General features: G+C 31.0%; 1 protein-coding gene across 1 annotated transcript; it reads left to right on the forward strand.

The window, feature by feature from the left end:
• Window positions 1-1,595: 1,595 nt before the first annotated feature.
• LOC129225188 (40S ribosomal protein S5) lies at window positions 1,596-25,483 on the forward strand. The gene is made up of 5 exons (XM_054859754.1): window positions 1,596-1,710; window positions 5,613-5,738; window positions 8,263-8,472; window positions 15,749-15,976; window positions 25,359-25,483. The coding sequence occupies exons 2-5, from the start codon at window positions 5,622-5,624 to the stop codon at window positions 25,425-25,427; spliced, it is 624 nt and encodes a 207-aa protein (XP_054715729.1). The 5' UTR covers window positions 1,596-1,710; window positions 5,613-5,621; the 3' UTR covers window positions 25,428-25,483.
• Window positions 25,484-25,493: the final 10 nt, after the last annotated feature.

Genomic DNA, 25,493 nt, shown 5'->3' on the forward strand with positions numbered 1-25,493 from the left:
CGCTTGTTTTTATTTACTTCTACTGCATATTGTTAATCTGTTCAGCTCCCCCCCCCCCCAAAAAAAAAAAAAATTACACTACTTCTATTCCTTTTCGTTTTCTGCACTACTTCTAATTGAAAAAAAAGTTGGTGTAATGGGAAATCTATGTTTTTTTTCCCTTTATTTTAAACTAAAACAGTTGCTCTTATAAAGTTAGAAGAACAATACTGTAAAACTGTACAATCTAGAACTAAATTTCAGAGACTAGAAAGGGCAAATGAAGTGCCTTAAATAATCTTAATTGTTCTCGGGTCCTCGAAAAGAATTAGATCAGCTTTGAAATTTCTAAGCAAAGTGTACACCAATTTTATTCCTTATGAAATGGATAAATTATGAATTCTCCAAATGGACAGCATGTTACTCCCTTGTTACCTATTTTAGAAATCTGTACACAATTTCTTTTGAAGCATTTTTTACTATTGATCATTTGGGATTTAATTCATTGTTGTATTTGTGGGTGGGTTGGAGGCGTGATCGAAAACTAATTGAATTGAGCCGACAACCGATGTAAGCAAATAACAATGCACAATCATCTGTTCTCCCTTGCTTTTTCTCTTATGGACTGCTGTCATTTATTTGCCGACCCATAAACAATTTTTACTGTGTATTATTGTAATTTGCAAAAGAGTATGTTTGCCTATTTTTCCCCCGAGATTTTTTATAGATCCAATTACCCCTATAAGGTTTCAGAATGCAGAATTTTATTTTACGAGAATTTTTCCGGGGAACCCACGGAGCCCCTAAAATTGGAAATATCCTTTAAAGTTGCCATTTCCCCTCTAAAGTTCAATTCAAAAGGACAGCAAGCAACAAAAACACATAAAAAGTAAGGCCATGACCTTATGTATCACAGGGGAAAAAAGCAACATGGGGGCGGGGAGAGCCTTTTGTCTGGATTACAAAAGAGACCCAAAACCTGAAATAGCTTTGGGCAATGTTAAGTCTAAATTCAGTCTTGATTACAACTAATGTTGCCCCCCCCCCCAAAAAAAACCTTGCCCCTCCAGGAACTCAGTCCTAAATACGCCTATGCATATCAACATAATTTTTTAGTAAATTTTTCTGAAGGTTTATAGTCTATGTATCTGAAAGTAATAGTAGCCGGGGGAACCTTCGGCGCCCCCTTCTTACTGACGCCCCTAATTTCTCTAGCGGGTGCACCCATTGCCCCCCCCCCCCTTGGATCCGCGCCTGCTTCCCACAAACACGATGAAAAATTACTGTCATTCACGAAGCGTCAAAGCAAGTTATACGTTACGGAATTTGTTTGTTTTACCTTTTTCATTCGCCATTAGACCGTGGCTGCAACGCCTCCTATAGCTATCAATTTTACATTATTTTTGGTTTTAATGCAAAATTTCAAAGTGTGCAAACACTTTTGGGAACCACTGTTAGTCTTCGTGACGTCACCAAACCATGTCCGTGAGATTGGTAGCCGTTTCGAACGCTACTGCAAATGAAAAAAAAAAATGTCTTAGTAAAAATTATGAATTATGTTTTAAATTAGAATTTTTCCAAGTAGTATTAGTCCAAATTTTGTTACAGCTGGTTTTCAGTTGGAAACAAAAAGTCATAAAAAATTGTCATAACAAGTCGTCATTACTCTTAACCGCGTAGTACTGTTCGCTTTTGAGTTGGCGTGTTACAGGGCTGTGTAAATAGATTTCTGTAAGTTTTTATTTCATTTATTATAAATTTCTAAAATATCTTATTTGTATTCAAAAGTTGCGTTGCAATTCAAATCGTAGAAAAATTTATTTATGTATGTGAACCTTGTTGGAATGACCATTCAACTTTCGTAACACGTGCTATCCTTCTTGTAACCCTAAAAATCTTGCAGCTGTACATTACTTCAAAATCATTAACCCTCTCATAAAGATTTCACTAAAAGAAAGAAAATGGTTGGTTTTTCATTTTTAATTCGCATTAATAGTAATTACGGCACTTATTCATTCGCTTTGTAGTTTTTATGTGTCGGGCTGTTGGTCTGGCTAAGTGTTTGTATTCTTACTAAAAGATAACCTAATTGATGTTATAAATAATGCTAATATTGATAAATAATACATGCTAAAACGGTCATCTTGCCTCGATGTCAAATTTAGTTCCTTAAATTTTTACAACGAAACTCTTTCCACAGCTTATTTCGAATGCAACTTGATGGAAGAAATAGAGGAAAAGTTTGCCTAAATTTTGGTAACTCAAAGTGCATATCATCTTTGTCGTATAATTATATTTTTAAGTTTCTGTTTGCTCGATGGCAACTCTGTCGTTTTCCTTTTAATTCCGTTTGAATAACGGCTCTTATCTTGTTCTTGTGAATTAGTGTAGTTTTGTGTATTAAAGCCTTAATTAGGTTGTAATTTTTCTCTATAACAATCTTTATGCTGTTGTGCATGTGTTTAATTTTATTTAGCTGAAAATGGCACCTATATTTCAAATTTTGATACCTAGGAAACTTATCTCAGACATCATCATGATGGCTTGATTTCAGATCCTGTTTCTTATACTGAAACATTGAAAGAAATTTACAATAACTTAGACTAAAAATGTAAAACCATACACAATTCCTGTTGTCGGTTGTCTTTCGGTTACTGTGAAGTAAGCAAGGGCAGATCCAGAAATTTTTAGGGGGGGGGGGAGGGATTGAATTTTATTACTAATCTTTTACTACATACCCTGCCATAAGTATGTTGACTACAGATGTTTCGGTCTTCTATTCTGAAACATAGTAGAGCTATGAATCAATCCCTTGTACCCCTTATATCATTGCAGGATGTCTAAAAGTGCATTTTCTTAGCATCAATATGAATAAATGTGGAGAGAGTATCAGTAGAAGAGGATAGGAGCCTCAATCCCCGTACCCTTTTCGAAATAATGAAAAGCGCCAAAATTGTACTTATTTAGAATCGCAACACAAATTTAGGAAAAAGTCCTGAACACCATTTATTTTCGTAACGTCAGAACTGCAATTACAGTAACCCCTCATTATATCACGCTTTTCGGGGGACAAAGAAAAAGTGCAACATAGTCATCATTAAAAATAGTTATCCATCCAACATATAAGTAAAAAATTAGCATTCAATCTTTCTGACAAGATTGTCAAATGATTTCGATGAAATCTGAATGTACTATCACAGGTACTGAAATTGAAACAAGACTAAAATTTAAATAAATTTTCCGCATTGTAAAGGTACACAAATCAAATGATGAAAATGATCTATCTTAGCTACTGCAAAATAAGTGAACATTTCAATACCCTCTTATTCCCAATAAACTTTCTAATCCCTTGAATTTGCTGTTGAAAGAGTGTAAAAAGTAAAAGTAACCATATTGTTTCAGTAAAACTCTTTCTCCTGTCCAGCTCTTTCTTAGATGCAAATCCTGGTTTGTGCAGCCATTTTCCCTACTAAGAGGCAGTCAGAGAAAGGTGTATGTTCTCTTTTACTAAGGCCAGTATGACACCTGCCTGCTGGCTCTCTCTCTTTTTAGTATAAATACAGAAGAACATATCAAGTAATTTCCAAACTAGACCTAATACTGAAATATTCTGCTGGTGTGTACATTTGGACGAACAAGGAATTTCAGCAGGCTTTTGCAGCAAAATTTTTTCCAGAAGAATCCAAGTAACTCATTGACAAAATAAAGAAGACTTTTTCTGTAATACCATGTTTTCATGAATGGGTTTTCGAATTTAAAGCAAGTTTTTTTCCTTTTTTTTAGGATTTATTATTTCGGGAGAGAAGAAAAGAACTATATATCCGAATGAGCGATGTATCGAGGGACTATCCTTTTTATTTTTGGGACTTTTAATTCCAAACACCCCCAACCCCCAGAAACAATTTAAAATTGTGTAAAATACCATTTTGGAATTCAGTATTGAAATATTATCAGTGAAGGCTCCTTCAAGGAGTGGGCAACACCTCCCCATCGTCCCTACCTTGGAAAAAAATCCAGCTTACAGATTCTGCTTTTAGTTGTTCTGACACAACACGGCTCAAATCTTAGATGCAGACATCAGTGACCTATACAGGGGGGGGGCATTTAACAACCCCTCCTTTTGACATAAATTTCTGTTGATCATTGCAATTGCCCTCCCCTCCCGCATTTCACAGGAAAAATTATGCAGAGCAAACTTATTCCCTTGTACGTTGAAACGTCACAGTTACTAGCTGCTGACTTGGCGAATTCGAGGAGATGTCATGCCAACAATTGGCATCATTCCAATCTCCAATATTTCAGGGCCAATGTCCAATATGGTGTCAAAACCCTTCAAAGTATTTCAGAGTGGACTGATAAAAATTCATCTACTAACGCCAATTCTCTTTTATGCACGTTATTAAACGGTCCTTTCATTATTTCACTATATTGCATAGATAAGGTCTTTGCCTTAATGATGCCTTTATGCAAATTTCTGCAGAACCCAACTATTGATTTAGTAAAAGCTGTAAATCTTGCTGAAGTCATCAGGTCAGAAATAAAATCTTTGCGAGATAACACAAATGTGGAATTTTACAAAATATTTACATCAACTTGTGAACTTCTGCAAAATTTTGGAATAATTGTAAATTTTCCACGAAAAGCTGCAAGACGAACTAATCCTGAAGATGTTTCATCGACGATTCCAGAAGCATATTTTCGAGTGAAAGTTTTCATTCCATTTCTGGATTGGTTCTTAATCAGTTAAACTCTCGCTTCCTGATGCATCGTAAAATTCTAACTGTTTCCAAAGCATCATTCCCGCCGTATCTGCAGTTTCCGAAACACAAGAATTTGAAGAGCTTTCAAAGTTTTATGAAGATGATATAGATGGTGGTGAGGAAGATCTAAGAACCGAGATGTCTTTATGGTACAAAAGGTTGGCAAGGATGAGCCAAGAAAATTCCAAAAACAGCAATTGAAGCTCTTGCTGTATGCAGCAAAAATATCATTTCAAATATCTACGAACTTTTGGAAATATTAACTGTCCTTCCAGTTTCAACGTACACAAGTGAAAGATAGTTTTCAACTCTCCGTCTGAAGAACTACTTGCACAACTCAACCCACAATTTGAGATACCGGCAATACAAGGTCTTGCTCTTCTAAATATACATAGAAATGCCACCCCAACAGAAGAGGATGTTTTGAACGAACTAGCAAAGACTTCTCGTCTAGACTTTGCTATATGACTGAAACAATTAATTAAAATTAACACATTAATTGATGCATGTGAATGAAAAAATTCATATGCATCAATTTTAAGTTCTGTGTAGCAGTTTGTTCTTGTTGTAAAAAATTGATAGTCGCCAATTAAAAAGTTTTCTAGTTTGATCATCTAATTGGTAAACGGACAGTCTGTTTTGTTGTTTTCTTTTTACTTACAATCATTTCATGATATTTTGAAAGATTGTAAATTTGATAGTAATTGTGTGGAAAATATTTTAGTTTAAAAAACGATTTGTTGTAAAAATTCTGAACTTGCATGACATAAATAAGAAATAATAATTTATATACTGTTTATTTCGTCTCCCCCCCCCCCCAATGCTGAGCTTTTTTTTTTGGTCTCATCTAACTTATCTAATTCTATCTTGTAGGAAGAAAACATGGGAGACAATTGGGATGATGCCAGCCCTGTGCCTATGGCCCAGGAACTTCCTGAGATTAAGTTGTTTGGAAAATGGTGTTCAAGTGATGTTCAAGTTAGTGATATTAGTTTAACAGTAAGTATCTTTTCTATATGGGTATGTATGGTTTGAGATGTGAAATTATTTAGGGTGAATATTCAAAATTCTTTGCATTTCAATAAAATACTTTTCGTTTTAGTTTTTAAGGATAACATTTAGAAATTCTGTAAGTTTGGCTAGCACTTATATGTTTGAAAAATATGCTTTAATTACTGGACTGTTTCATAACCACGCATTTACATTGACATTCTCTCGATTTTCTGCCATGGGCTTGTTTTGTTTGCAACGTGCTTTTGGAGGAGTGACTTTTACACTCGTGTCATTTAAGTTTTTTTAGGTATAGCTCTAATTTCCAAGTCACTGCATTGCAGACCGCAGAGTTGCTCGCTATTCTCCCTGAATTTTCGAAATAATAGTCTCTAATTGAAAATTTAGCCTTTTCCCTTGCTATTCTCGATCATTCTTTTGTTTTTTTTTTGTGGTTGAAAAATATTTTCCCTCTTGAACACATCACCAAATTTGCACCCTTGGTTATGGATTTCGACTGATCAAAACAAGTTATGGAAAATCATAATTTTCAGTAAAAAATGCTCAAAAATCTTAAACTCAACAACTTGTCCTGGATTTTGAGTTCAAGATCATGTTATTTATCAAATTGTACAGATTAGGTGCAAAATTTAAGCATCTTAACCGCTTCTTACTCTTTTATGCATCAGTCCCAATTTTTTACTCATTGTGAAATCCTGTTGGATACGCTTCTATAATACTTGCTTGGCTATCTTTACTATGTGGCACTACCGTTTGGAGATTTATTATTATGTGCTTAGCCTTATTTTTGACCCTGCTTATGTGTCTAATATTGTGTAGTTGAGGACTTCTGGACTTTCAATTTTTCTGCTCTCATTCTACTCGAAAATTTTAGTCATTTGCATCTGTATTTATTTAAGACGTTCATAAAAATTTAATTACCATTAATTTTTAGCAATGTCTTAAGCTATAAAGATTTGAGAAAATAAAATTAGTCTAACAAATCATTATGGACGTTACAACATCAATGAAATGTAGGAATCGGCATTTTCAAGGAAATTTTTTTAAAATAAATCCAAAAATGTTGTAAAATCTCAAATTTGGGATTTTTTTTCAATAGTTGTAGGCTATCTTAAAACTTTGGCAGTAATATGTCTGGAAAGTTAATTATGAAGTATTTTAATTTCTTATTTTATTTTTTTCTGATTACAGTGAAGCACCGTTTATACGTTTTTGAAGAAACTATGAAAAAAGCGTATAAATGAAAAAAACATATAGTGTAGGTTAATGTGTATTAGACTTTGTTGAAACCAATTTTAAAAAGGAATAATTGGAAAAAAATGTGTAAAAAAGAAACGTATAAATGGTGCTTCACTGTTATTTTATTTATTGTAAACTTAATTTTATTAATTACTAAGTTTTTGCTAGTCACAGATTTCTTAGAAAACTAATAACTTTAAAAAATAATAAGTTTTAAATTTATTATTTAAAATAAAATAATTATTTGAAATAATTCAAAAAGAAAAATAGATAAAAATCAAGTTTAAATGCTTCGCTGTTCACCAGTAATAGTGAACTTCTTATTTTGAAAAATCATTTATAGCAGTTAAGAATTTTTTCCAGTATATTTGGCTATTAAAAAATTATTGTATATCAAATCAGATATTTCAGGGGGGAAAAAATTTGTTTACATGGAAATTCTACTTATTTAAAAATTTTGTATGATTTATTGGGATTCTAAAAGACATTTTCAAAAATTTTAGGCACATAAATGAATGTCCTTGGTAGCAAAATAATTAAGTTAAAACTCTATCAATTGTATCACTAGTCATGTTGATTTGTTGCACAAATTGTTTTTTAATAGCCGAGTTGGTTACATTTTACTTTAATTTGAATTTAGAAACATATGTCCAAAGCTTAGATCAGATGGTTGCAATTTAATTTTCATAAAGCACTAATTTAGTTATTTTTGTGAAAAATTTATGTTTTTGCTGTAAAAATTGCATCCTACGAGACATGGAAAATTACAAGCAGAAGTCATGATAAGACTTGGATTTCAAAACTCATTATGTAGCAGATAACCTGCACTAGTAATTCCTTTTTTTTTGCTGCAAATTTGGCAGTTATTTGATTAAATATATTTATACCTACTTTTTTTTTCTAATGGTTACTATCAGACTTAAATGAGTTTGTAATAATGTAATGTGTCAAAAGAGTAAAAGATTAAAAAGCAGCAAAATTTTGCATTCAGTTCTTTCAATTGCTTTGCGCCTAGAATGTGATAAAATTACTAAGTTAGCAAGAATTTGAATAATTTTTTACTATTAGTACTCTTTCATTCACTGTATAAATAAATGTGTTTCTTTACCAATTATCAGACATTTAAGTTAACTATTCGTTTGCCGAGTACTATTAAAATATTTGACCGAACCAAATCTTCGGTTTGTATGTCAATTATGCAGTATACCAAATACCAACTGGACATTTGGTGCATCTCTAATTTAAAAGTTTATTTATGCCATTCTATTTTTAGGATTATATTGCTGTGAAGGAAAAATATGCAAGATATTTACCACATTCAGCTGGTAGATACGCTACAAAACGTTTCAGAAAAGCCCAATGTCCAATTGTTGAGCGTTTGACTAATTCCATGATGATGCATGGTCGTAATAATGGCAAAAAGTTGATGGCTGTACGAATTGTTAAGCATGCTTTTGAAATCATTCATCTAATGACAAATGAGGTAATTTTTAAAGATTTCTAAAAAAAAAAAACTAATTTTAAGAAATTAGTAAAAAATTCTGTACTTTTGAATTATATTTTAAATTTTTTACTCAACAAAATTATTTTAAAAAATTTACAAGTAATCTATTCAAAGCTTTTTATAATTTTTTGCTGTAGTAGTAGTTCAAAAGTTCTCACGTGTCGGGTAAAAACCTGATATTGTCAGATTTTTGTTTTGATCAAAAAAGTCTGGGGAAAATGATTATTGCCAATACCTGAAAAATCGTGTAGACAACCAGGAAAAATATTATCTTTTGCTCGGGTTCATCAATATACTGTCGGCCCCTCTTAATCTAATATCATCAGCTCCAAGAAATGTGAAATATTATTTGATAAAGCAGGGTATTTTTGATTGAGCAGAGAAATTTTATTTACCTTTCTAAATTCATAACATTTGTTTTAAAACATAATAGATCAAAAGCAAAAAAAAATAAAAAGGTTCAATAATTAGTATGTGTATCACAAGTATGTATAGAAATTGTAAAAAGTAACTAACAACTTGGGTTATGAAATCTTTGTTTCGACACCTTTCTTCAGTATATTATTTTTTGAGAAAATCCATAATAGGGGATTGCTTGCTCCGTCTTTTGGGAACAGTTCTCTGACTCCCTTTTCCCCCTCTTCGTCTATTGTATCTTGCATTTAAACTTATGAATTTATCATCGTCTTAAAATGTCTATATTTATGTTATTTAGTTTAATTATTGACTGCATTATTTATTTTTAATGACCAAGACAAATATTGTTTTTCTCGCCCATTGTCAGCATCAATTTTAACGTCAATAGTTGTTCTTACTTAATTTCTTTCTTTAATTTATTCAATTTTTTTTTCAACAAAAATATTAGCGAAAGCTGATTAATATTATTTGATTATCTTGTTAAATGATTTGATTAAGCAGGGATCTTTAACATTTCATCTACAGTCAAACCTCGTTATCACGACTCCTGGGACTGTCAACAAAGTGTCGTCATAGCCGGAGCAACGTCAATTCATAATATACAATATATTCATAAATAAACAATTGTTCACAATAAAATTGGATTTAATGAAGAAATTAATAGTGTTTATATGTTTTAAATAGATTCAACTACTGTAAATTTGAGTTATTGGTGAATATAACAAAAACTTTAAAAAAAAAAAAACTTCACTTGTTATTTTTTTTTTTTGCATTCTGCAATACTTTCCAATGAGTTTTTGCTAAACTTTCGAATGACACTTTTAATCCTCCTCTCCACAAATTTATCAGCAAGAAAGAAATCAATTCAATTTTTTGTCCACAATTCGATTAGATTTTGACGGCCCATCCCCATCTTTCGAAAGCGAAAAAACCCTTTCTAATTCTTTTATCCACTTTAGTGTTGTTTGTCCCTTTTCAATATGATGAGGAGCTCTTATCTCGTTTTCTCTCATGGGAGAAGCTTGTAGTGACCACCTACAGCTTAAGGTAGCTATGGTCTTTTTCTTCTCACTGTTTCTCTCGTCCAGTATTACAATCCACCCACTTTGAATTCCTTTCCATTGTCCCTCTTGTCAAAATCTAAAACCTGTACCTTTCAGAATTTATCTACTTGTCCCCCACCATTTTTGAGGTGTCATGCCTGGTCAAATCTCTTGTCTGAGTCCAAGGTTCTTACAACAAACATTTCCAGATGTTTTGATTGTTTTACAGAAAAATTTTCAGTTGCAAAGAAATTTAATCCAATCTGCGCAGCTCAAAGTGTCGTCGTAACCGGATTTCCCCCCACAAAAACTCATAAAACCCGGAGCGACTTAACATTAAAACTATGGCATAGGTTCAGGACTTTGAAAAAGTGAAGTAACATCCGAAGTGTCTTGAAATCCGGGTGTCGCGATATCGAGGTTTGACTGTATAGGAAAATATTAGGTTCCGGGAGATTTTATTCTTATAAGTGGGTTATTCGTTTATCCGGTACCCGATAAGGCAGGGCTGACAGTATATCCAACATTTACTTTGAAAATATGATATTTTCAATATTTATGTTTCTAACTATGATATCTGCATTATAAAATTTCATGTTTGGATCACATTAATCTTCTTATTTATCAAGGGTTATTCACTGTTTTTTTGAAAAAATAAAGAAAATAGGATTTTTTTAAATTTAAATATAATTTTTTTAGTTTAAGATTAATTAAGTGTTTAATACTAACAAGTTAAATTGTTCAAGTTACATCTATAATTTAGATTATTTTTAGAGATATAAAAAAACTAAAAATATACAAGTTCAAACTTAGTCAGATAGGATAATTTTAGCCACATCTGGCAACCATGGACTGCAGGTGCATATCAGAGTTTGACAGAAACTTGCTTGAATATTAAGTCCCATATCCTAGACATCTTTTAATCAAATTAAAAATATTTTCCTGTTTTATTTAAAAAACTATAAAATAAATTTAAAAATAATGTAGTTATATTAAATGGAAATAAAGAATAAAATAATATAGAGCATTGAATTATTTTCTTCAAATAATGATTTTTATTAATTTATTTAATTCCTTTTAAAAGAACCATAAAATTAAGTCCGTAATTTAACAAAAAAAAAAAAAAAATAAATAAATAAATAAAAATAGAAACACTTACATCTTGCCTTTTAAATCTTTAATGCAATTCACCAAGGACTGAAAAGCAGACTCCCCCTCCCCCCCCTTGGATTCTTGTCCTGTTAATATGCATATTTTATTTTCTAACACTGTTTTGACTTACTGCATGTTGAAGAGGATTGTATGACAAGCTCATTTATAAATGAATACTTTAATAGCTTAACTCCTTAACAGATGAATCCCTCCTAACTCCAAACACTAACATATTAGTTCATATTCCTTTGCAATTTTTCTTTTCAATTTTATTGATTATGATTTAAAAAAAAAAAAATTTCTTTGGTTTCAATTTACTTTAATAACTATATGAACCGCTCTATTTTCTTTTGGTAAGGTCATTTATAATTAATGCTTGTTTATTGGTTTTTTCTATTAAAAATGCTCTGAACTTTATGCCCATTAAATTCATTTTTTTTTTAAACTTAAAAATTCATTGTTTAAAAATCATGGTAAATCAATGATTTTTGTTTATAAATCAACTGATTTAAATCACAATACAAATCGCTCAACCCTGTTATTTATTATTAAATATAGTCAAAAAGCAATATTTATATGATATATTAATATATCATTAATACAGTCGAACCTCTATATATCAAACTTCCTCATATCAAAATTTCTATATATCGAAATCAAAGCAAATTTCTATGTTCATTATATAGAAAAGTTGTTTCTATGTGTCAAAAAAACTCTATATATCGAAAAAAAATCGAGACATTAGTAGTTTTTTTTCCACTTTAAACTGTCTGATTTTCTCCTCTAACCTTTATTTATCTCATGAAAAATGCAGGTTAGAGGAGAAAATTATGTTCACTAAAAGTTGCTACGAAACTCATAAGGAATCTGGGGTTGAAGGGTGTGTAGTTAAGTCGTTGTTCCGTTCTGAAGTACTTAAATTCCCTCAAGTTAATTTCAAATCTTAGTTGTAACCAGCAACACTGTAAAATCAGTTTCAAGTTATCCTTTTTGTCTGTTGATTATCATTCCTAGTGTCTTCTTAACTTCAGTAAAAATCATTCAATTTAAGTAGATTGATTATTTACTTTTCTCTCGATCACATTGTGAAAACGAAAATCCTCTAATGTAGCGATCAAGTTGAATTGCCGAAGAATATAAAGATGTACCGTAATTTCGGGTAGATAAGCCGCCCTATCGTATATGCCGCATATGCAATAGTTTACTAACTAAAAACAAAAGTTCGTCGGATAAGCCGCCCCATCGTATACGCCACAGAAGAGCCTATCAAAACATGGCGCCCCACCCCCTATATATATATGCATATGTACGGATGCAATCATTTATTATAGTTAGAGCAAAACTAACAAGCAACTGCACTGACAGATAGAAATGGAATAAACTTCGTGTAAAAAAAAGGTCAGAAAATGCTACGGTTACACAAAAAACTAGTGTTGCCAGATGACATCTACATTTGGTTGGATGAGAAGTTTTCAAATCATTGTGTTATACTTAGCAGTTCATCAAAAAATTGTTCACCCTTTATCAATTTATTCTTTTTTTTTCATATTTATCATCATTGAGACATTTTAAAACATTACTCAGACTATAGGGACTCTAACTCAGACAAACTAGCTATTCCTCCATTTTTCAGCCTTGTGAAACGTATGTTACCATCACGAATCTGGCAACACTGGAAAGAACAACAGCGAGCAGCGGTAAAATCGGCGCAAACTAATGCAGGTTTAAGGGTATGAGAAATGAATTTTAACATTGCCGCTCGATTGGGCGAACAAATGAAAAGCACTAAGAAAGAAGAATGGGGGGAAAATTTCTTCAGATACGCCGCCCTGGCAGATATGCCGCAGATGTTAAATTTCAGTTTTAAAACGCGTATAAGCCTCGGCTTATCTACCGGAAATTACGGTATGTTGATTACAAATGTAATTTCTGTTAAATTTTTAATCATGAACTTTCATTTTATCCGACGCTCGTATAAATTATAAATTGGGTTTCATACACGAAAATTAGCTTTTATTTATATGTTTTAGGATACTTTTATGTTAAAATTAGATCCTTTCCATATATCGAAATTTCTATATAGTCGGACCTCGATATAAGGTCACTCCACGGGACTATACAAAACTGACCTTATAAGCGGGGTGACCTTATAACCGATTCACATATATATTTATTGATAAATAAGGATGTATTTACAAGGATGTGTACATTAATTCTTTTCAAAATTTAATACGTCCAAAAACATCAGTTAAATTATAATAGTTGAATTGATTTGAACCAATTGAAATTTTTGGAATTAATAAGAAATTTTGAAATGCTTTTTTAAAACTTCCATTTAGAATAAAACTGCATCGCAATATCCCCAAGCAAAGAACTGATGTTGAACTTACCTCGTAAAAATTACATTAATACAGGGTTAATGCGTTTTTTTCTTTAGTTTAAGCACAGTGGTTTCTAAGTATCTTCTGAAAATTTTCTTCGGCTTCTAGTGACTGATAAAAAATTGCGATATGTGCAATGTGCATACTGAGTGCTCAGGTTACTGCTTCATATTTTACAGGGTGGCGACAGATCAGGGAGATCAGGGAAAAGTCAGGGAACTTTTTCACTCAGGGAAAATTCAGGGAAATATCAGGGAATTTTGAAAAAATAACAAAAAATCAGGGAAAATTGATCAAATGAAGAAAAAAAAAATTTTTTTCCTTGCAAAATGAAGTACTTTGATTCCATGCGAATTTTCAGCTTATTATTCGTTTTAAAAAAGTAAAATTAATAAGGTGCGATTACACATTGCCGAATATTTCTGCATCTTTTTTCCTCAAGATCAAAGTATTCAATCTTAGGATGAGCTTCCTAAGATTGATTCTGTGTCTGTAAAGTTGTTTATTTTACTTAGCTTGAACTTTTCTTCACCCATTCCATGCCATGTAAAATAAATAACCCTACAGGCAAAGAGGAAGCCATCATTAATGACTTTGCTCCCTTGCTTTTACTCATTGTCTTGAAGTAATTAGCATACTGTTATATCACGATTTCAAGAAAAGATCTTTGTTTTCTCAAATTAATTTAATTGCTAAAATTAATTTGACTTAAAATCAAATTTGTTTTTTTGCCATGTTATTATTCCCTGTTACTTCAGATTACTCGAAGGGTTTTTTTTCCAGACTTTAAAAACTCTTTTATTTTAAAACCATATACATATATATTTTGAAATTAATAATTGTTTTTGAAATGTTGTTTTGTGATGTTGTTTGTAACTAAAGTAATCTAAGATTTTTTTTCGACAACTAATGAAATCATTTGAAACCGAGTTGTGTACATAAGTAAATATTTTTCTTATTTTTTAATAGTTAAAATACTGTATTCATTCATTAAAACCTAAGTTCTTAATTAGAGAATAGCTCAATATGACTGGTTGTTGAAAGATTTCAATTTGTTTTACATAAATATGTCTATTCTGCTGTGTGCAGGTAAAGGGCAGAAACTGCAAAGTATTCTTTTTTATTTTTGCATTTTTGTCATCTATGGTACGTTACCTTTATTGTACAAGCTCGCTTATTTGGTTTCCGCTGAAAAAAACGTCTAATTCCAACATTTTCCCATTGTTAGTACTGAATCCGCTACACATTTCTTCAAATATCTCGAAAACTAATTTCTGCAGATACTGCTGTTTACCTGCACACGGTTCAGTATTTTTTACTTAGTAGAACTACATTGCTTCTTTACTTTAACTATCAATTGTTACTCTTGCAGTAACAATTATACTGCTTAAAAGCTCAGTTCAAGATTATTTCCATTTAAAATTTTTAGTTTCATCTTGATTAGATATGCCTTTAAGAATGGTTTTAATAATTTCTCAGAATTCTTATTTTAACTGGTTCCTGGAAGTAAAGTATTTGTTTTAGATTTCCTATAATATTTCTTTGTCAATAATTTAATAACTATTTTTACCAAAAAAAGGAGCTTCTTTTCAAAATATATTTTTAATTAACAGCTTAAACCGTTTTAAACACTGCATTTTATTTAATATGCAATGCTTTTCAGGTAGGGTTTAGAAATTAAACCATTATCATTCGTAACGTAAATCAGGGAAATTTGGTGAACTTAATCAGGGAAATCAGGGAAAAGTCAGGGAACTTTTTTTTTCCAGTTCCTGTCGTCACCCTGTTTTAGTATCACTGTCATAACACTCACTTTCTACCGTTAATTTATTATGTTAATAGGAAAAATGACTTTTCACTTTTTAAGGATCGTATATCTTGTAAAATTCTTGGAAGTGAATCGATTAGGCAATGAAATCATTTAAAGAAGTCAGACAAAAGTGACCTTATAAGCGATTAATGTATTATGACCTGACCATACATCCGATAATACATAACATAGAATTCTTATTCAGCAAGCCGGGACTTTAAAGAAAAGTGACCTAAGCGGGTGACCATACATCAAGGTCTGACTGTATATCAATTTTTTTCCGGCAATTTGATACTTTGATATATGGAGGTCCGACTGTATTTATAAAAAACTAAAACTCCTTTTCAATTTTATAGGGCAAAATGAAATTTTTTGTAATGTTACAACTTTAATAAACTAAAAGTCTAGTTAAAATTGTGGGAATCTTATTGTTTACATGTTTGTTTTTGCAGAATCCTCTTCAAGTGTTAGTAAATGCTATCATCAACAGTGGGCCAAGAGAAGATTCTACCAGAATTGGTCGTGCTGGTACAGTAAGGAGGCAAGCTGTTGATGTCTCTCCATTGAGGCGTGTCAATCAAGCTATATGGCTGCTGTGTACTGGTGCTCGTGAAGCAGCATTTAGAAATATTAAAACTATTGCTGAATGCTTAGCAGATGAACTTATGAATGCTGCAAAGGTACTTTTACTTTTGTATTTTCCCTCCATGAACTGAAAGTACCTTTTTTTTTTTGTTCTCAACTCTAAAATCAAAATTAATACAATCATAGTAAGTCAGAAAGGTAATTGTTAATTAGTTGTTTTTAGGATGTGATTGCTTGTTTCCTTACTAATATTATGGTGCAAAAGCGAATTTGTTTGTAATGTGACTGATCAGCCGATCACCACAACTAGGTAATACAAATGCACAAGCCCCTGAATACATTCCTTGCTGTACAGATAAATTTGCTGCAGATATGTGCATTGTCCAATTAATCAAAAGTTCATCTCTTGCTTTCATGGATACACGATTAAAAGCAAGAGGCATTACCATATGAAAAGTTTTATCTGTCCACTGTATATTGTTTTTCATACTTGCTAATAGGTGACTGCGCAGATGTTTTATATTTTATCAAACTGTGCAAATCATCATGAAATTTTGCAGACATGTTGGCGTCTGCATGTGCTCATCTTCAATTAGCGTGAATAAAATCATTGAAAAGGAAGATCTGTTGCCATTTTTTTCTCGAGTATGAACAAATAAAAATTTTTGCCTTGAAGCTTTTCCCGTAATAGGGATTTAAAATTGTCCCTTTTAATTATTTTTCCGAGATTTATTTATTCTTTTTTTTACTGCCAGCAGAAGATAACCAAGGATTTTAGCTGCATTAATCAAGACTTTTAGATATGCCATTAACTTTGTTGCAGAATGGTTGATGCTAATGGACTGGCGTAAATGTTCGAATGAGGATTTTTGAACTTATTCAAGATAGAATTTTCTATACTTTTTATTTATTCATACCTATTTAATTTTAGCTCTTTAAAACTCATTTATAATTCATTCAGATGATTTTTTCAGTCATTCTTTTTTTATGATTATTTTTTAAGCCTTTTTGAATATCTTTTCAAAGTTTTAAGTGGTGATACCCAAAAGATTTTATCCCTAAGCAGGAAGACATTCACCAAGTGCTTCACAGCACAACTTCTACAATGATACAAACATGATGAGAAATAAAATAGTGTTTGATCAGGAAAGTTTTGTGTGAAAAGGTCAAGTTTTGTTTGTCTCAACTAAAACCTTCTTTTTATTTTCGTATTTCTAAAAAGTGTGAAATTTTTAGTGTAGTTAAATATAGCAAATCAAACTAAGTTAACAAAATGTTGGTTTTGACTTTTAGTTCGTTTTAACCATGGTCATATTAACAGTTTAACTGCATTTACAATTTGTTTGCAATTAGTTTACAATAAAATTTTCAATTTGTTTTTGAAACTTTAAAATAACTGTTGATTTATTGTGTGAAGAGGATTGTCTAATAGAGGTGGAAATGTAAGAGTAATTTTTCTGCCTTAATTACTCTCCTGGGATATCCATTTCTCCAGTTAAAGAGATGTAACTATTATTTCTTTAGAGGAAAAAAGTGAATTTTCTATATTATTCATGTACTTTCTGTCTAAGTTACATGGCTTGAAAATCTAAATTAAATCGGGAGGAAAAAAACTTTAACTACTTAATTTTAATAGAGTTGCTCATTTTGCTGGCATATTATTTTTGACTAGACAGTGCCAAAAACTGGAGAAAACCTAGTAAAACGTACAAAAACTAAAAAATTGACTGTTATATGTACAAAATAACAATATAATTTTGTACATAATCTAATTGAAACTTAAATCAAAACAGACAGATGAGACTGAATTTTTTTCATTAATATAACTTATAATTAAAATAATTTGAAGTTTTGAAGTAATGCTCCGAGAAATAAGCAATGTTTTAAAATTTGCTTATTGTAAATGCAATATTTGTCCTGATGTATATAATTTAATATGAGTTTTTTCCATATTTATATTTTATGCTATTTGATTGTAGTTTAAGTTTTCAATTTTTTATTACTCTGATAGCATTAGCTATGAAATTTCTATTGCTTATCTGCAGGGGTCTGTCCAGGATTTTTCACAGGGTCCGTTTTTTGTGAAAAATCAAATAATTTCGAATTTTTTTTTTTTTTTTTTTTTGTGGAGTGTTTATCTGATGTTTGCCAGGGGGGAGGGGTGACATTGCTCTCTCAAGTATCAATATTTATCTACCATTCTACATTATGTTAAATTATACTAGAAATATTTCTGTACAGTATTTAAAACAACTGTAACAAAAAAATAAATAAATAAAATAAAATTCAGAATAGGGTTCAGCATTTAACTTTTTGATCCAAGACTCTTAAAAAGCACAGAATTTTGTTTAAAACTTATAAATTCCGTGATTTTAACAAAAATAAAAAGATATTTTAATTGTTTACCTCTTAACAAAGCGTAATAAACATCAAAAATTCGAAAAATCGGATTCCCATAGCGGATGCAAAGAGATCGCAATTCTCAAAGTGAAGGCATCAAAAGTATAAAAACGGCTTGAAAAAAAAAAACATTTTTGATAAAATTATTTTAAAATTGCATTTTAGAGTCCTATGATAAACATTTCATAAATTATCTGTGGACACAGTTGACGCAAAAAAAAAATAAAAAATAAAATAAAATAAACCATCTATTCAGCATTTTAATTTTTGACTCATAACAGAAAATGGAATTTTGCTTTAAAAACTTGAAATGAGAGTTCCAACAGAAATAAAGAGACTTTTCATTTATTTGCATCCTAATAAAGCAAAGTTAGCTTGAAAAAAGAACAAAATATGATTCTCATATCGGATGTTAAAAGATTGCATTTTTCAAAATGTAGACATCTAAAAAAAAAACGGTAATTAAAAGAGTTTATTTAAAGTTAATCATCCTTGTTAGCATCGAAAAATCAAAACCCATATAATTTTCTCCCAAAATAACAATTAAAAATTGCACCGCACCGCAAAAACGCAAATATTGACAAGCTGGTAAAATAAGAATATTTTCTAATCAAGTCATTATAAAGGTTCAACGCCAGACGCTAAGTGGTGATAATTTTGAAGTTGGTAACCCTATCTGAAGAGATCATATTTTTTCCCCACCCGTACTATCTATCCCTTTGCAGTTCTAAGTTCATTTCGCAGATATATATTATTATTGTTTATTAAATCATGAGCGGGGGGGGGGGGAGAGAAAAGTGCTTACCAATGCCTTTTCAGAAAAGTTTACAACAACACCACTGCTAATTAGCTGTGATAAAACAAACAACCATTATATTTATTTGGCAGTAGCAATTATTTATCGATTGCAGGCTAATCAAGTCATAAAAAAAGGTTCAATGCCAGACGCTAAGTGGTGATAATTTTGAAGTTGGTAACCCTATCTGAAGAGATCATATTTTTCCCTATCTGTCTATTAATACACAGATAGTATTGAAATGCGCTTTTGCTCCTTCAATAAACAATTTGAAAGATCCGATCTTGTTTATCAGAATTTTGTGAAGGGTCCGTTTTGTTTGATCGGGATTTTGTGAAAGGTCTGTTTTGTTTGATCGGGATTTTGTGAAATGTCCGTTTTGGTTGATCGGATTTTTGTGAAGGGTCCGTTAACGGACCCAAATATCCTCTGGCCAGACCCCTGATCTGCTAAAAATTAACTAAAAGTCAAGAATTTATTATTTGATAGTTTTTATGACAGTGTTGAATAGGTTTAAACCAAAGTCATTATTTTATTCTTATTTACTTTTTACTTTCTTTTGTTCTGAATCCATAGTATTAATTAGAAAAGCATTTTACTACACCAGTATAAACTTGTGTATTACTGTTTCACTGATGCAATTGAATAGTATGAATTTAGAATCGTCAATTGTCAAAATGCAGTCAAGTTAAAATTACAGTAGAGTCTCGAAAATCCAAAATAATCGGGCTCACGTCACCTCGGATTACTGAAAACGGATTATCCAGAAAATTCTTCCAGATTAAAAATCAAAATTTGGGACTCATTTACATTATTTGGACAACATAAAGGGGAGAAACACTTCCTTGTGTCTGGAAAAGGAAGTATGGTCTTCAGAAAAAAATATATCCTTCAGATTTCAATATGAATTTCCATTTTAATTATGTCTAAATGAAGTTTAGTTTTAAATTTTCACGATGTCTGTACATATTTATGTGTGAAAATATATAGGCAATTCAATCATGTATTTTGACTGTGTCCAAATCCACTTCGACGAGCTTCCCATGACATCTGTATACATGTGCCTGTGTTTTTATTTATCTATCTTGATTAAGCCAAAAACAGTGTTATATGGTTTAATATTCATATATGCAATTCGTCTGGCATTAAGTTCTGCACTATTTTTTTTTTCATTGCAATCGAATCTTCCAAACGGCATGTTCATGTTTTTTGTGGCAAATCAATGTCAATTTTATGTATCAAGTTATTATCTCCAAGGCCTCCTCCTTAATCCATATCTTGTAGATGATGAATACTTCGTATTACTTGGGGCTAGTGTTGTTGAAACCAATTTCATTCAATGTACCTACTTTAATTATGTATTTTTATTTTCACACTGAATGCAGTTAAGTTTTTCTGTAACAAAAAATTAACTTGAACTATAAGTGAAGCACCTCAGATTAAGCAGAACCTTAAACTTTCAAGACTCTACTGTACCATAATATTAGCTACATACAATCCCCAGAAATAAAGCACATCTATTTTTACCACTTAAATAAATATTGGCTTTTTTTTTCCCATCTTTGATAAAAAGGTGCAACCCTTTTTTTCAATAAATTCACTTATCTCACATCTTATTTTGAAATAATTAGATTTTTAAAAAATTTACTACGCAAAATTGCACCATGTTGTGGTGAAGATTTAAAATGATTGCTTTTACTACTAAATGCAGATTTTTAAATTTATTAATTAATAGAAAATGCTGATGAAATGAAATAACTGAAATAATTTATTTGCAGTACATTTATATCATTCCTATACCTTTAAAATATATTGTCTTGTCAAAAGCTCAAAACTCATCATTCTTCCAAACTAATGTTGAAACATCTTATCATAAAAACAAAAATATTGTCAAGCTGATGAAAAGTTTGTAATATTTTTCAATTAAGTCTCTATAGAAGTGAATGTGAATCTCTAAATAGTGATAACATACCTGCCAACTCTACTGGTTTTTCCGGGAGATTCCTGGATTTTGATCATTTTTCTTGATTGTGTATATGATGTAAGGAACATTTGGTTGTACTAAGAAGGATTATAAGAAATCCCTTTTCTTCCCTAAATAACAATGAAAAATCTATCATAATCATCCGCTGGATTTCTTAAACATCTACTGGATTTTTTCCCCAGTAGGTGTGGGCAGGTATGTAATAACTTAAAATCTGGTAACCATATCTCAATCAATTGATTTTTATAGCTATCCGTTTGCAGTTTGAACTTCAAATCTCTGATTTGTGGTTGCCTTTTTAAAATTTATTTTACTCATCATGAGCTGGAAAGAACTTTTGCAGCATTTCATGGGGCCAGTGATAGCATTTTCAGAGAAATCTGAACAACAGCTGAGGCATTTCATTTCTGTTTCCCATTTTGGCTAGAATAAAACAAACAAAACAACTGACTTGATTTATCTCTAAATTTCTTTTAAAGAAACAAACTACCTAAGTAAGAATTCTATATTTGGCAGTACTTAGCTGTTTATCATTTGCACAAACATCCCTGATCTGCGTATAAGTTGATCCCCTAATTTAACTTGAAAAATTGTCAGGTTATGCAAGGAAATATAAGCTATTTTTGCTCAAGATTTTCTCTGGCAATAAATTTATGAGAGTCTGTTAATCAGATTTTCGTGAAGTGTCATTTAACAATTTCTTTGGGCAGACCCCTGGAAATCGGGGAAGTAATAGTGAAAATAGCATTACGGTACATTTGTTTTTGGATGCTTTATTGCAGGGTTCTCTGATATATATCCGATATTTATTTTGAAAATATCATGATATTTTTATATTTTCAATATTTTTTCAACAATGGTATTATTAATGTAAAAATTATATTAATCATAGTAATATTGTCCATTTATTATTAAAAATAACCAAAAAGTTATGTACTATATTTTTATGGTGTATTAATACATCATTAATGTAACAAAGTAATATAATATTCCTTTTTATTCATAAAACTATTAGTAATGTAACAGTTTTAAGTGCCAAATTAAATATTAAACATTCGTCAGAAAAAAGAAAATGTCTTATGACTGTGCACCGACTTTTGCATATTTTTTATTTGAGTCATATTTCTGTGTAAAAGTAGCTAACAGAAGAAAAATGAGTAAAACAGCTAATGTTGAATTAACACTTAAAATTAATAAAAACATTAAATGAAATATTAGATGTAAATAATGAAAGAAACCTTAATTTTAAGTCTATATATTGTAATAGCAAAAATGAAAATATAGTGATTTGAGTATGCATTTACTATTTTGAAGACTTAGTTTGTGCTGATTGAAAATATCGGATACATATCAAAATATCCGATATACATCAAAATATTGGATATTTTCGAAAATATATTTTTGAACCCTGTTTTATGTTGTCAGTTACATCTTTTGACTCTCTTTAGTTATCTGTACTCCATGGGTGTTTCTATCGGGGTTTAAGCTGATTTTAAAAATTCTTTAGCAAAGATGCTAAAATTGGGGAACATTCTGAAGCAAAATGCTAAAATTCAGCCTTGACATCTTTGAAGAAATAAATGCACAATTTATATAAATGAATATGTATGTTCCCTGTACAAATCCACAGTATTCGTCAGATCTGGACCAAATTTGCCAGGGAGATACTCTGGCACCTGAGGAGGAATGTAGGGGGTTTTTCAAAGGCTAAAAAAGAACAAAATTATATTTTTAATTCTAAGACCTGAAAATGGCATCAAACAGGTCTTTTTATCCGAAATAATTATCCAACCAGTTTGATTTTGATGGCAATCAAAAGCACACGAAAAATACCCATATTTTTCACTCTCTTCCTTTGAATTTCAAAAAAAAAAGAGGCTGTAAATTCATCGGAAAAAAAGCACTTTTAAGCCTAATGGAACTCTTATATATTCATATCAGAAAATTATCGTTTGCGTGATCTCAATTTAAATAAAATCATTCAGAAGGTTGCCACTTTTTTTTCTCGACTGTGACAAAATAAAATTTTGTTTTTGTTTCGAGGTAAAAATTTCCCCCTTTTGATTATTATTTGGCGATTTATCGTTATTATTTTTTTAGGATTTTAGTTGTACTTATGGAGGGTTGTGTATAATTTATTAAGGAATTTTTGACTTGCAGTTTTCTTTAAGAATGAATATTTCAATGGCAAATTTTACAGTATAATATATTTTGTTAAACATGCGTCACTTGACTAAACTTTTATTTTCGTGTTAGACCATGCAAAGCCAAGCAATGCAGTTAATAGGAAATATTTTTTAAAAAATTTGAAAAAAAAAAAAATCAGAATTGCTTTTAGTATTCAGGGAGCAACATTTCTTTTTGTAACCCCCCCTCCCCCCCAATAATGCATTTAATGGGGAGACAAATGCCCATTTAGACGAAATATTGTTGAACTTAATAGCAGTGTATACATGTTAGCTTAGATATATAAATAAAATTGAGTTCATTATTGCCATGCTTGCTTCTCCCCCCCTCCTTCTTTTTCTTATTATATTGTTGAAAAAAGCAAAAATGTCTTGTTCCATTTTCGCAATTTTTTGCATTTTGCGAAAAATGAGACTATAGCAGAAACCCTGGATGCTATCCGAAACATAATGAATTTCCCACCTGCTTGTGTTTTAAAGATTTTTCTATGAACTGTGTTTTCTTTCGTATCTTGACTTTACAGTAGGGAGATGGATTTCTCCTCTGCTGACGTCACAAAACATATATCAAGTTCAAACGATCTTTAACCCGGGAGAACTCGCATCGAGCCTCTCAGGCCCGGTCATTACAAAACTACGCTGCCAAAAATCACCCCTTCAACGGAAATGAATGAGGTCCACAGTAGCTGTGTTCGAGGTGACTTACATACTGACCACATGCTTTTCAGGAATGAACATTCCCGTTTTTCCCCAGAAAATTCCGGTTCGGGCCTCAGAGGCCCGGAGCGAGCGCTCACGCTTTTCATTTCGGATTTTGAATGTAAAGGAAGAGGTTGTGAAATGCATCGCTATTTAAGCTACAAAGATGAAATGAAGAGGTTGCAGACCTTGTTGGTTGAGGTTTCAACTGATGAGAACTCCCTTAATGAAGATGATGAAGAAGAAGTTGACACATAACAGTAAAGCGATCATCAGTAATGCTTAGAAGAAGATTTAGATTCATGTATCATAAAACTTTCTCACTTTTTAAAACATATTATAGCCATTAACCTTACTTCTTAAAACATATTATAGAGGATGTTTATCGATTTATAATTTAGTGTTGAAAACATATTTTTTTTTCTATTTTGCAAACTTAATTTACTGAAATAACCATTCTGGGCATACGGAGCCCCCCCCCCCCCCCCCCGCGAGCGTTTGTGTGACGAAAAGTACCGGGAGTTCTCCCGGGTTAAAAGATGTATAACGTATATATACATACATAAAAAAAATCATCTGGGTGGAATATTAGATGTTGAACGTGTTTTGACGAAAACTAATGCCGTGTTAGAGCTTTCACTCTCTGCATCCAATAACTATTTCACTTATTTTGATGTATGCTACCTAAGACCAATTAAGTTTTTATTTTAATGATTAATTTATTTTTCATACTGTATAACAAAGTAATTAAAATATTTTAAGAAAATACTGACTTTTAAAACACAAGCATTAAGTTCAATTTTTCATTTCTTTTTAATATTAAATATTACTATCACACTTCCTTTCGTATATTAACTTGATTTTAATGTTTGTTATAGTTCATACTGCAATAATATATTTTATAATGCTGAATGTTTTATGAATGGCACCTTTGTGCATGTGAGTTCAAATAAGAATGTTTGAAATACAATCCTATATCTAATATTCATACTTTTGTCTCATTTGTACATCTCAAATTCTTACAAAGTAATTACATCTGTTTTATAGTGAATCAGAACCTGTCAGTTTAATTATTTATTAAACAACATTATCTCTTTTTTAATGGTTGTTTCGAGTAAAAAAAAAAGAAATGTACCAGCAAATTTGGGAACAACATGTGATGATAAAATACAAAGCAAAATCTGTCTCTCTTACATTGATATATGTATGTAAATAATATCAAGTCCAATATTATATATGTATTGATATATATATATGTACGCAGCACACACATTTAAAGATATAAGTGTTCTCATATTTTAATTATGTGTCTTGACTCCTCCCCCCTTAAGGCTATGAAGTCTAAAAATGTATGTTTTGCATCTATTAATTAAAAAATATGTAATTTAATTTATAATTTTCATTTCTTTTAGGGTTCTTCCAACAGCTATGCTATCAAGAAAAAGGATGAATTGGAACGTGTTGCTAAGTCTAACCGTTAAAAACTGTTAAATCATATTTGGAAAAAAATTAATAAAAGTGGATATTTGTTCCATTATTTTGGTGTC

The sequence above is a fragment of the Uloborus diversus genome, chromosome 6, assembly GCF_026930045.1.
Source record: "Uloborus diversus isolate 005 chromosome 6, Udiv.v.3.1, whole genome shotgun sequence".
In the NCBI taxonomy this organism is placed as follows: Eukaryota; Metazoa; Arthropoda; class Arachnida; order Araneae; family Uloboridae; genus Uloborus; species Uloborus diversus.